Below are 14,088 nucleotides of genomic sequence, written 5' to 3'. Positions count from 1 at the left end.
AAGTGCACTAATGATCTAGGACCATTTCCCATCTGATAATCTTAAGTTATTACATTATGGTTATATTTTTCATCAGTTTTAACTGTGCAAGAAACATAGTTTCAATACACTAAAAACTATTTAAACAACAACAAGAACTTTCAAATGAGAAAATACTACTGTATGATTTAGTCCCATTCATAAAATCCATCTTCAGGCTTTGGTGCTATTAAAATGTTATGGTATTCCCAGAGGGTCTCTGTGGATGACCCAAGGTGCCAACTTTGTACCCATGTCTACTCTGACAACACCTAATATAGGATCTAATAATGTAATCCACAACATCAGAGGTTCTTTTGCCTGCTCATTTTACAGTGTGATATATGCTAGCAATGTCATTACGCATTCTGTGCAGGACAAACAGTCTAGTCTCTATATACAAAAGAATCAACAGATACAAATTTGAAAGCAGGAATGGCAATATTCAAAAACCAGTAGGGCAATATTTCAACCTCCAAGAACACTCGGTAAGAATGGCCATTCCCAGAGCAAAGGAATGTCAGGAGACTGACAATGTATTAGAAGGTTCAATGCTATTATTACTATTATTTCTACTATTAAAAAATCACACCAGATGTCAGGATGTCTGTCTTATCAACAACTGTTTCTCTCACTCTCTTAAATGGCCACTGTTAATAATGCAATTAGAACCATTTTTACTTTCTGTATTCAATTTCCTTTTGAGCTCTTGGTTTACAATTCTTTCCTATCCCCCATAAAGCTGTAACTCAGGGTAAGATTTCATGTAACTGATGGACTACACTGCAGTACACACAAGTTTATGGTATAATACTCAAGTTAGTTTTTAAGGTTCCACAAGACTTTTTTTTACTTTGTCTATATACCAAGGATACCAGATTTTTTTCTATGAATCCGGGGACACTTTTCAACTTCAACGGATTTTGTATGGGGACTGATTTGTAAATCTGGGGACTGTCCCCGGGAAACGGGGATGTCTGGTAACCTTAGTCTATACCAGGGGCGCCGACTTATAAAAAATATTGGGGGGGCGGGGGCCCATACCGACTTATAAAAAATATTGGGGGGGCCCAAGATCTCCAAACCGCTGCTGCTGGGGGAACGAAAGGGGCGAGCCCCGGGCTGCCCCAACCTTAAGTGAACCTGTGAGGGCCCGCCCTTTGCCGCCCTTTGCCCCATTAATATTCACCGCCCACGGAGAAGCTAGGGGGAATCCCCGCTTCTCGCGGGGCTGACGCCAGCCCCGCGAGATTGTTGATGGGTCGAGAGCCCGCAACCCCACCCCCTCTCTAGATCGGGAGTGGCTTTGTTTTAACTCATTACTGAATGTATTTTAAAAGGTAACTATCGTCAAACAAGGAAAATAAAAAATACCAAAGCATGATTTTACAAAGCATAATATAACTAATAATTTTCTTAAATTATTGGGGGGGCGGAGCCCCGCCAAACGAATTTTTGAGGGGGCTCGGGCCCCCTCAGGCCCCATGGAGTCGGCGCCTATGGTCTATACGACTGTGTGCTTGGGTGTGTATGCTTTCTTTCAAAAAGAACAACAAACACCTCCTGCTCCAGCACCCAATGCAGCACCATGCAACTGCTTTTGAAAGAAAGAAAGAAAGAAAGAAAGAAAGAAAGAAAGAAAGAAAGAAAGCCCTCCATGTACCCAGCATGTAACTTTTAGTCACATGGTTCTCTGGCTGGTTTAATTTTGGTGTGGGGAAGAGGATCTGTACATGCGTTGATATATTCACCCAAACTTCAAGATCAATGCATACCTTAACCCACTGGCAGAGGAAGGGGGTGCAGTGCATGCAGCTAGCCCTGGGTGTCATCCCTGGGGGGGGGGTGACATTGCCGCCCCCCCCATGGGACACTTGCCATGGCTGCCCCCTCCCAGGATGCTTCCCCTGCCCCTGAGGGCAGCTAGCCCCGCCCCCGGGTACATAGCATGTGCGCCGTTCCAGGTGCCGGAGCAGCTAGCTCTGCCACTGCCTTAAGCTCAGCACAACTCTCTACTTGTCTGCATTGGTAGACAAGGAGGGAAAGGCCAGTTTGAATAACATGCTCCAGAGGAGAATCTGATACACAGCTCCACCATTTTGAAATGAATGGAGCCTGATACCATAAGAAAGTCACGTAGTAACATTTACAGCATGTTTAAACAACTTACCGGTACTTATGATTTAAGACTGACAAGGAAAAAATGTATGTCGGGGGGAAAGACAAATGAAAGCCAAGATAGCACACCAATGGATTGTACCAGTAGTTTTTCAGTAATGAAAGGGTACACTTCAAATGCATTTTTGACTCAATCTCATACTACTTTGAAGTAATAGATCTATTTTTTTTAAACTCTGTGTAGGATTTCAGCCTGCATTTGCTCCTATCAAAGGTTCTGAGAACACTGTGAGAAACATTTATTTGGCACATGCCTATAGGATAATGCTCCCATGTTTATCTCTTGACTAATACTCTTACCTACTCTTTCAGATGCGTAAACTCATTCAGATGAGTATTATAGTTACTGGATCACAAAGTTAATATGCCCCGAGTTATTGTAGTAAAGGTTTTGAAAAAGAGAAAAGAAACCTGAGTTTTACAAATATGAATCCCCTATGCCACAAGGCTAAGCCAAACAATGCCCTAAGAGACAATGAGCAAGTGTGCAGAATAGGGCCTTGGTCCTGCTGCTTCAGCACTAGAAGACTTTTCCGAAAGAAGACTTGCAGTAATGTACTTGTTAAGAATCAGGCTGTAATTTGCCTATTAAGGATAAGAACTGTTACTGTTTACTGAATTAATCTGACCTTAATTGGGTAATAAAGGTGACAGAATACCCTTCAATCAGAAACTATTTACACTTCAACATATTTGTGTACCAATGTGAACAGCAACATTTCTCCAACATTAATACAGCTTGAATTTCAATTTAGATCTGCTCTCTCTCCTAATGGAAGTCGTGTGTACACAAACAAACAAACCCACTGAGAAGGGCTAAAAGAGAGGCTCACATCTTGCTAAGTAATTTGAGACTTCTCACGGTGAGCCGGGTTAAGAACCTTTAATGATTAGTCTACCAAATTGGGGTGGTCAGAATTAATTATGAAGTCATAAGATGTATTAAGGGAAGAAGCCCTTCCTGGGCAGTTTCCCTTAAAACAAAAAAGAGCACCCCCACTTATGCTAAAAAATGAACAGCTGGAGCATAAAGAGCCTAGAAAAGTCCTCATTTCTGGTACTGAAATTACTGCAGGCTTAGTGTTGAAGCAATTTAACCATGAACTGGAGCTTTTGCAAGGCAATTTGCTCTCTGGGAAGATCTTGCTCTTTGACTCTGAATGCTTCTTAAGGGAGCCCATCTTCTTCTGTTGGAAGCAGCCCAGAGTGGCTGGGGCAACTCAGTCAGATGGACGGGGTACAAATATAAGAAAGTCTGAGTTTGGGTAGAAGGGCCATGGTGCACACAAGGAAACCTGCTTTAGTCTCACACCCCTGCATTCTCATGCTGCTGCACCGGCATGGCATCTCAAAATTGCCACAATCAGTGTGACAGCAGAAGCACCACCCAGAAGGCAATGGGATTCTGAGCCTCTGGTGGAGGACTTGACCCCCAAGAGGACAAGCACCAGTAAAGGAAGTAGTTAAAGAAAACAGAATACAAAATGCTGACTAAAGTAGTCCTACCCGCAATATACAGACACTGTTCTTGTCCCAATTCTGAAAAGTAGTAATGACCATGTATGGAATATTAAGATCTGTCTCATTAGGAAAAATGCCTTCTGAACCAGGAGGGAAGGGAGACAGTCTTGGGCCTGTCACCATTTGGCCAAGGAGAAATCCCTACTGTCTCTAATCATAGAATCATAGAATCATAGAGTTGGAAGAGACCACAAGGGCCATCGAGTCCAACCCCCTGCCAAGCAGGAAACACCATCAGAGCACTCCTGACATATGGTTGTCAAGCCTCTGCTTAAAGACCTCCAAAGAAGGAGACTCCACCACACTCCTTGGCAGCAAATTCCACTGTCAAACAGCTCTTACGGTCAGGAAGTTCTTCCTAATGTTTAGGTGGAATCTTCTTTCTTGTAGTTTGGAACCATTGCTCCGTGTCCGCTTCTCTGGAGCAGCAGAAAACAACCTTTCTCCCTCCTCTATGTGACATCCTTTTATATATTTGAACATGGCTATCATATCACCCCTTAACCTCCTCTTCTCCAGGCTAAACATGCCCAGCTCCCTTAGCCGTTCCTCATAAGGCATCGTTTCCAGGCCTTTGACCATTTTGGTTGCCCTCCTCTGGACACGTTCCAGTTTGTCAGTGTCCTTCTTGAACTGTGGTGCCCAGAACTGGACACAGTACTCCAGGTGAGGTCTGACCAGAGCAGAATACAGTGGCACTATTATTTCCCTTGATCTAGATGCTATACTCCTATTGATGCAGCCCAGAATTGCATTGGCTTTTTTAGCTGCCGCGTCACACTGTTGGCTCATGTCAAGTTTGTGGTCAACCAAGACTCCTAGATCCTTTTCACATGTACTGCTCTCAAGCCAGGTGTCACCCATCTTGTATTTGTGCCTCTCATTTTTTTTGCCCAAGTGCAATACTTTACATTTCTCCCTGTTAAAATTCATCTTGTTTGTTTTGGCCCAGTTCTCTAATCTGTCAAGGTCGTTTTGAAGTGTGATCCTGTCCTCTGGGGTGTTAGCCACCCCTCCCAGTTTGGTGTCATCTGCAAATTTGATCAGGATGCCCTTGAGTCCATGATCCAAGTCGTTGATAAAGATGTTGAATAAGACCAGGCCCAAGACAGAACCCTGTGGCACCCCACTAGTCACTCTTCTCCAGGATGAAGAGGAACCATTGATCAGCACCCTTTGGGTTCGGTCAGTCAGCCAGTTACAAATCCACTGAGTGGTAGCATTTTACCAGCTTCTTTACAAGAATATCATGGGGCACCTTGTCAAATGCCTTGCTGAAATCAAGGTAGGCTACATCCACTGCGTTCCCTTCATCTACCAGACTTGTAATTCTGTCAAAAAACAAAAATCAAATGTTCCCCCACCCCAGCCCTTGTCAAACTAGAACTTAAGTGGTCAAACAGCAGGCATTCTCAATCAGGTAAACAGATATATATATCCCTGTCATACATCCTCAGTCTCTGCCAATACCAGATTTAAGTGGCCATTTCTCATCTTATGGTCTCGGCAAAATTGTTACTTTCCCTAATCTCAATCAGAAACTGGGTGAGATGCTTCAGCCTTATCACTGAAACTCCATTGCAAACCAAACTAAATGTAAGTGCTTCAAAAGAACATTTTTTAAAACAACAACAACAACAACAACCCTGTAATTCTGCACTGTGAGTGCCAATCCAGTGGGCTCTTTGCTGCATTTAACATGCTGATCAACTTCTACCTGGGTAGGCTTCTGCCAACGGCCTTTCTTCTTTGCTTAGGAGAATTGAGGAAATGGCAAGATCAGCCCTTGGGGGACAGGGAGTCATCAGCAACTTCTCTGCCTAATTAAGTAGTGGTTTGATAGATGTGACAAGGAGTTCCATTCAGCTTTTAACTGAAATGATAACTAAAATACAGGGCCCTTAAGGGCGGCTATAAGTTTTAAGAGGGGTCTGGAGGCCACGCCGAAAGATTTTCCCCTGCTCTCTTTTACTTTCCGGTCTCAAAACAAAAAGCACAATATATAATTGATATATTTTCCCAAAGAGGCTCCATTTAATGGGGGGAAAGCTAGGTCAAATAAAAACTGTTGAAAAGAAATGGTAAATACAACTGTTTCCTGTATTGAATTCCCTGTAATACTATTGCACATCGTTTTTACTTTTATCTAAAAACCTGTTAAATAATTGCTGCAGTCTTTCATTTGTTCCCCTTTTTCTTAAGATAAACTGTTTTCTTGATTTCCAATATATAACAACAAATACATAAGGGGGGGAATGCAAATACAAAACCCCAACTTACTTCCTTCCCCTCTCCAGAATGGATCAGTCTATTTAAGTTTGCCAAAGTCTAGTTTGTGATTTTGGTGGTTGCCATTCTTCAGGGTTATCAGTAAAGTATTTTATAAAATTCATTTGCTAAAGCACTATGGCAGCCCATTTCTCATGATTTGAAGAACAATAGGATCATGAGCAAAACGGATCATTGTCTAATAAAAATCCTCTCTTTCCAAGATGCTTTCTAAAACAGGAGCCACAATCAAATACAGAATTCTTTTACCACAAAGTAAAGCTGTGTGTGGTATGTAAAGCCTAGATACAGTACTAAACAAAAAACGATTCCACCTTCCATCCGCCCTCACCTATAAGAGAAATCATCCCACTCTTGGGATGGGTAGAAGAAAGGGAAATCTCCCTCTTCAGTTCCTCAAAACAGTGAACTGTTTCCTTTTAGCATATTTACTTGAGGAATGAGTCTTTCTAATTCTTCAAGCACTGACCACCGCACCTCACAACCAATAAATTTACTTGAAGTAAGAACAAATGCATCTCATTTCACAAGAAAAGGGATAACACATGTCACAGATATGCTAAACAATACGTGAAATGAAAATCCTTCTTTAAAAATTAAAAAAATCATTTTATGTGTCATTCCATTTGTAAATCACCTCGAGGTTTTAAAAATGATTAATAAATTAAGTGTAAGAATAATAGAAACAAGAACGTGAAAACAGAGCAGATGATTTAAATAGGCAAATATATGGAGATTTCCTCAATCTGCACAAGTTATTTTGCTCATAGAAGCTTCTTGGTTTACAATATGGTCTTAGATCCAGCCTAAAAAGTAACAAATATAATAATTCAAATTTGTTTGTATTCCATCAATTTTTGAAATATATACAAACCATAAACTTATTAAGTTATAGCATTTAATAGTTTCATATGCTTTAAAAATTATGGATTTGTTGCATTTGGCTCTACAAACAATGCAGAAAATATATTTTGAAATTATGGTAAGATGTCCTGTATTTCCTACCAGGATGTGCTTGGCACCTGACTCAAGTGGTTTTTTCCTTAAACTTGCCTTTTCTTTCTCATAGTGAAAAGCTCATTTATTTAAAAAAGAAAAAAAATGGTCTATCTGTGCAATCCTAAGCATAGTTATTCTGAAGGAAGTCTTGCTATGCTCAGTGGGGCCAATTCCAATATCAGTGCACACAGGACTGCTTTAGGGTGCATCGTTTCATACTACTTTCACAGAAAAGCTTTGCAAAATCTGCTATTCATTAAATATATCTTCACATGATTTGTGGTCCATGTTCAGAGCTTTCTGCAGAAACAAGTCATGCATATTCTGGGGAACACAGAACAACTACTTGGGCCAGCTGTGCACTTATGTAACCATTGAAGTTTTAAAAATCTTGGCTCTGCCCATGGAGAGTGAAGATAATCGGAGTGAAGATAAACGGAAACCACTTATGTACTAACAGAGAAGGATACTGTCAGGGGACTGCCATCGGAACAGGGGAGGGGGGCAGGGGAATAGAGAGAGCCTCTCGATGGGGAAAGCCACACCTCCAGTGAAGCAGAGGGGGAAGGGGGTAGCCGGGCAAGGGGAGGGCTCAAAGATGCTACTGAGAGCCCAAGCGCCTCACCTAGCCTGGCTGGCCAGGAAACAGACATGCTGTTTCCGTTGCCCAGCTTGAGCAGAGGGGAGGCGGAGATTTGGGGTGTCTAAATTCTTACGTTGGGGAAGAAACTGGAAGGGGCCACTCCTGGAATCTGCAAGCGACTAAGACGGACATGAACTTTGGAGTTTTACACTGTAAATAGTTTGCACCAATAAAACCTGTAAAAGACAGGTCGGAGTCCTGCCTGGTTACTCGCGAGCAACCACCCCCACACCTGACAGATACCATGTGTGAAATACAAGAGGAATTTCAGTTTTTAGTAAGCATTTATAAACACTGGTAACATGGCAGTTACATACCTTGGGAGAAGAGGAAAGCTCCTTCAGTGCACAAATAGCTGACTTGTTCTCACTTGTTTCCACTTCTGTCTTTGGTGAGAGAATTGGTGGTTCAGGAGCTTTTCTTCTTCTCTTCCTGTCCATTTCTTGTAGCAGAGTACCTTGACTATTAAAAGCAGAACTTGATTTTGGTTCATAAAATGGATTTGATCTAATTAAAAAAAAGAGAAATGAATTTATTTGCATTTTCAACATAATTTTTAGAAGGCAATTGTTTTCACAAGTGATTCAAAACTCATTTAACTTTGGAAACAACAAAGCCATGGCCTCACTGATTGTGCTGCTAGTTCACCACCACTCTAAAAAACAAACCATAAAGCCCCTAGACCCTGAAGAGCGAAAGCATGCCTACTGCTAACAGAATATCCAGAACTAAGCAATCTGCAGCCACCAAATTCAAATGAGCCTCTTATTAATTTATTTACTGACATTTATATACCACTTGATTGTTTAAAAAAAAACCTCACAGCTGTTTACAAAAAAATAAAACAAGAAAATTAAGGGGGGGAAAACAACAATTGCTTAAAACATAGTTAAGTAAGTAATTTTATTTACGGCCATAGGCCCATACAGGTAAAAACGACACATAAATAACTTGTGCACGTGGGAAAAACAGCCACTAAAGCACCACTATAACAATAAAATACTATAGAATAGAATGGCATACTACGCCTTAGTTAGCTTGTAGTGCTCCTTGGCGTCGCTTTTGGGTAAGGACAGCGACCAGGAACCTTGCCACTTTCAGGGTCGTATGAGTATCCTTATCCTGCAAGAATTGGGCAAGGTGGAATTTTGGTGGGGTGCCCTCTAGTTTCTGTATGATTAATCCCAACAAATTTGCCCGTGGCACATTAAACAGGGGGCAAGTGAACATAATGTGCTGGAGCGACTCCGGTGTCTCCTTATCACATTCGCACATGGCGGGGGCTTGGCCCTTTGAGAATCTATGTCTCAGGACATTGGAGGGAAAAACGTTGAACCTCGCTTTAGTGAAGGCCAGTCTATGGGCAACAGTCGAAAGGGAGGAGAGGTATGATGGAACGCAGTAAGTTAATGTGATACCAATGTTCTGAGGCAAACAAACACCTCCCCCCAGCATGTAATTTCGCTGTAGATCGATGTCATCCAGTCTTTGGTGGATCAGTCTTTGAGCAGTAATTTGGTCTAGTTTTAGGGAATCTGAAGGAGAGATTCCATAACTCAGGAGTTTGGCATGAATTCTACTAGTCCAAGGGCTATAAAACATAGTTAAAATACCAAACAGATTAAAATTAATATTGATTATTAATTAAAGAACCTTAGTTTTGTCTGAAGAGTGAAGTTTCAATATGCATATAATTTAATATGTCAAGGATCTCTTTTAGTTACATAATAATGGAAGACTGAATGGAAATGTAATACGATAACTTATAGTGCAATATTATACATGTCTATTCAGAAACCTGTCCAGTGAAGCTTAATCCTGAGTGTAGCTTAAGGGTAGAATCCTAAATGGTAGAATCCTAAACCTGCTTAATATGGAATGCCTCACTGAACTGGAACTTACTTATGAGTAGACATGTGTAGGATCACACTGCACCTGTTACATACACAATAAACATACACACAAACAAGTACACGCGCACAAAACCTTTTCTGGCTTAATGTTCCATTAGTTTATATTTTTATTGTGTGGGCTAATGTATTGAGCCCAGGAAAGATTAGAATGATTTTTTGAGGTTACCTGTAGGCCCTCCTCTTTGGTAGCTACAGTTTAATGGTTTGGCAAGGCAGATGTGGTTTTACTCTGGCATGGAGTAGGATTGTAGCAGCCTTCCTGCTTTTTTCTTACCAATTACAGGAGAAAGAGAAAAGAGAAAACTGCTAAGTTTTGTGATTACGTTGATCGAAGAGCCTGATGTTTCCCTCAAGTATTATTGATTAGGGTACCTAATCTCATATTTATTTTGTTGTTTGTTTCTGTGGCTTGGACATGTCCACAGAATGGAAGATGGCAGGATCCCCAAGGATGTGCTCTACAAGGAGTTGGCAGACCAACTCTGTGTTATAAAGATGTCCACAAACGAGACATGACGGCTGGAAACATCAACCCCACCGTGTGGGAATCTCTTGAATATAACTGCAGTGCCTGGAGACAGGCAGTCCGCCAGGCCATGTGTCCATAGCAGTGACCAGAGGAGGAATGACCCCTGGGAGGAGTGCAGAACTAAGACACGCCATGGTGCACCTGCAGCAGCGCAACCGCGTGCCTTCATCTGCAACAAAACATGTTTCTTCCTTATTGGTCTCTACAGCCTTTAACTCTCCAATTGTTTGACTTCACATCAAACACTCCTCCATGGCATCCTGAGACAGACAGATGCCAATAACAATGACTACCATCATGTTCCCACAAGTTCACATCTAATTCTGTTTAAACTCAGGTTGTTAGAGGGGGAAATGCATATGCTGTTTAGCATTTTAAAAACCATTAAAAAATCTCCTGCTTCAAATTCCTTGGATACCATCAAGCAAGTCTCATTTTTTGTACATCTGAATGAATTTGCACACGTTCAGTACAGAGTTATGTAATACTGTATTGCTAGTGTAAACTGTATTCATCTGAACAGAAGAGTAACGTGGACTGAAAATAATAAGTTGTTTACTAAAAGCTCAAAATATCACTGTCGAACATATGAAAATAACTCAACTAGCTTGAATTTTTATTAGAAGATATAAACTGCATCTGGTATGCAATAGACCCAAAGTTGTCCTTCAATTTGCAGAAAACTATTTGATCCAGAGAGGGCTTTTACCATTGTAGGGAGGAGGCAATGATCACATAATTATCCTGTCCTCCAGTCCACCCACCCAATCTGCTCCAGAGGTTGGGGATACACTGGAACAGTGTGGAGAATAGCATGGGGAGGGAATGCAAAATCATCCAAAAGCACATCCCCTCCTCTATTTGCAGTAGCCTCTGCTTGACTGAAGAGCCTTGCATTCACGGAAAGACATCTATGGATCTAATCCTATACCTCCAGACCAAATTCTCTCCAGAAGCAACTATAGTTTTAACACAAGCAGAGCACTCTCAATCAAATCTCATTGTTCTCGGTAGAGCCTTCAGTCCAATTAGTATCATTTTGAAGCCCTAGTTTCATTCACTTAAAAATAATAATAGCATTTTGAACAATCCTTACAGTTCTAAAAATGTTTTCCCCAACCCCTGTGTGTTGACATATTGCCTCCTGCAGCATATGTTTTTATTTAGACAGCCTTTGTCCTTCAGACTGGATATTTTCCTGCTGGTCTCTCCATTTGTATAATTTTTTAGGTCTATACTGGGTTTTTTTGGGACGCAGGTGGCGCTGTGGGTTAAAGCCTCAGCGCCTAGGACTTGCCGATCGAAAGGTCGGCGGTTCGAATCCCTGCGGCGGGGTGCGCTCCCGCTGCTCGGTCCCAGCGCCTGCCAACCTAGCAGTTCGAAAGCACCTCCGGGTGCAAGTAGATAAATAGGGACCGCTTACCAGCGGGAAGGTAAACGGCGTTTCTGTGTGCGGCTCTGGCTCTGGCTCTGGCCAGAGCAGCGATGTCACGCTGGCCACGTGACCCGGAAGTGTCTCCGGACAGCGCTGGCCCCTGGCCTCTTAAGTGAGATGGGCGCACAACCCCAGAGTCTGTCAAGACTGGCCCATACGGGCAGGGGTACCTTTACCTTTACCTTTATACTGGTTTTATCCACTATGTGTGCTATTTTAGCAATTTCTTGCTGTAGGTTGTCTTGAGTAGTTTAATTTTTGAGCTAGAAAGGCGGAATATGAATACTCTTAACAAACACATTTTTTAGAATATTAATGCATTTCCAATCTCTTCTTGCCCTTACAGGCTTTTTTAAAAAACTACATAGGAACAAGCCTTTGACAGAAAAAAGTAAGTTAAAGAGTGAAGTTTGGTAATGATATATCTGGACTTTTGGAAACAGGAGAAAGGAGAGAGGCACTGAAACAAGTTCCAGCCCAATCTAATTCATTAACTGCTCTACAAAGGGGGCTGCTGTTGTTTATTGCAAGGAGAAGATGTCGATCTAGATAAATAAATGAAAGGAGAAACTAAAACAACTAGGTTGCAAAGTGAAAGCACCTTTGAGGGGTTCTCACGTCAGCACCCATCAAACACAAAAAACACGGACCAAATCAAAGCTTAAGGTGATGTCAAAACAAACAAAAGAGACGTGTTCTGCTGAAGACAAAGGTGGAAAAAGAATGGTATTCTGCTTGGAATAGAAGATTCAAGACTACCTGTCAATCATTTAATTTTGCTGACAATCTGGTTGAGCTGTCTTCAAACATTAAGGGAGTTCAAAGGAAGGTAAAAGTTAAGATGAAAAAATGATAAGGACAAGGGCAAAACATTATATATGGGAGGTCACAATGTTTTCTTTTGTTCTACAAGCTACTACCCCACTTTCTTTTTTTCTGAAAGAGTTAACCAAGATGCTACGTATATTTTGACAATGAACTACCTGACCCTCTGCAGTCTTGGAATTTGAGAACCAACATGTACTGGGGATTTCTCACAGCTAACACTTAGTTGCCTTGAGTAAGGGGGCCAGAGCTACAGGAATAGCAGCAGCAGCAGCAGCAGCAGCAGCAGCAGCAGCAGCAGCAGGAACAACAATAAAGAAACTGGCATCAGCAAAGAAGCACTTCCAAGAAAAGGGATTACAACTCTCTCAAGAAGTTTTAGCACATTAGATTTATTAAATAAGTCTCATTATACACAAACACACACACCCCTCAGTACCACCAAAGTCAGTATCATACACTTCAAGGAGCTGGGTGTAAGGTTTTGGATTTGAGAAAACAGATGTATAACCAAATTATATTATTTGCTTAGATACAATATTAGAGTTTATGATGACAACCTTAACGATTAACATATTTTGCCTGTGATAAAAAGCAACCTTCACAAGCTCTCTTTTTCATACAACTTTCTTTAATACTTCTCCATTCAACCAACAGCTACACAAGCAAAATGAGTGCATGCACAATGAATGAGATGGAAAGAAATACTGAAAGGGCCAGCGTGCCATCCCATAGACCAAAGGGATTTCCCTCATCTTGAATATTGCAGGCAAGGCTGGTCACCCCATCTTAAAACAGACATATAGTAGGAAAAATAGGATGATCCAGAGACGCATGATGAAAATGATAAGAGATATGGAGAGACTTCTGTGAAAAAAGATTGAGAAGATTAGAATCATTGTTTTGAGAGAACAAAGAAAGAACAAATTATAAATAAATGTTTTGGTACATAATGAACTGCGTCCCATTTCGTGCTTTTCCTCCTTCAGCAGAAACCTAAGGTTGGGGGGGGGGGGCTTTGAAATCTGGCAGAAATACATATATTAATACAATGCACTAATTTCATCTGAAACTCATTTGCTCTTATTTTAATTGAATCCTGGTACACAGTAAGTCTCTGAATCAGGCAACTGTATACACACAGAGAAGAACTGTGGGTTACTAAACAAACAAACTGCCTAACAATAAATTGTCAGTTTCAAGGGGAACTATTTTCCTCATTTATGGTGTTTCTCTGGTCTAATCTTTTACGGCAACCTCTCAGATGAACTTGACCTGCAATGGAACATGTCCTTGGATCCTTTGGAGCTCTGCCTGTTTAGAGAGGGAGCAGGGAGACACTACCTCAACACAGGATTATTAAGCTCCAATTTTAAATTCAAAGCTTTGTCTCCATGCTTCCCACCTTATACTTCTCTCTGGGGTACTTTATCATATTAAATATTGTACAATAAATTCATCTGGAAATCTATCATCTTCCAGTTCTACGGATACAACTTTAAAACAATTTTAACCACCTCTCCATTCATTAATATAACTGAAGGAGTGGCGATGGGAAAAGGTTGCCCTTTAACTACTTCTGCAACCAGTGCAGAAATCACACATTAAGAATTAAATCCCATTCTCGATATATGCCTCCTAGGTGAGTCATAGGATATGGGCGTATCCTACACTTCTACACTGACATAACCCACATACACTTCCACTAGTGGCGGTACAGCAGGGAAACTTCATGGTT

At 41.3% G+C, this 14,088-nt stretch overlaps 1 protein-coding gene across 4 annotated transcripts in view; it reads right to left on the bottom strand.

Moving 5' to 3' along the window:
* Positions 1-14,088, bottom strand: part of EHBP1 (EH domain binding protein 1) — a 306,658-nt gene that overhangs the window by 169,658 nt on the left and 122,912 nt on the right. For all 4 annotated transcript variants that reach the window (XM_079969700.1, XM_079969702.1, XM_079969701.1 and 1 more), the window contains one exon: positions 7,966-8,155. In XM_079969700.1, coding sequence (XP_079825826.1) covers positions 7,966-8,155 — 190 coding nt within the window. The remainder of the gene's footprint in view (positions 1-7,965; positions 8,156-14,088) is intronic.

The sequence above is a fragment of the Podarcis cretensis genome, assembly GCF_951804945.1.
Source record: "Podarcis cretensis genome assembly, chromosome: 3".
In the NCBI taxonomy this organism is placed as follows: Eukaryota; Metazoa; Chordata; class Lepidosauria; order Squamata; family Lacertidae; genus Podarcis; species Podarcis cretensis.
The sequence above is the reverse complement of the archived record's forward strand: the minus strand, read 5'-3'. Positions and strand labels throughout refer to the sequence as shown.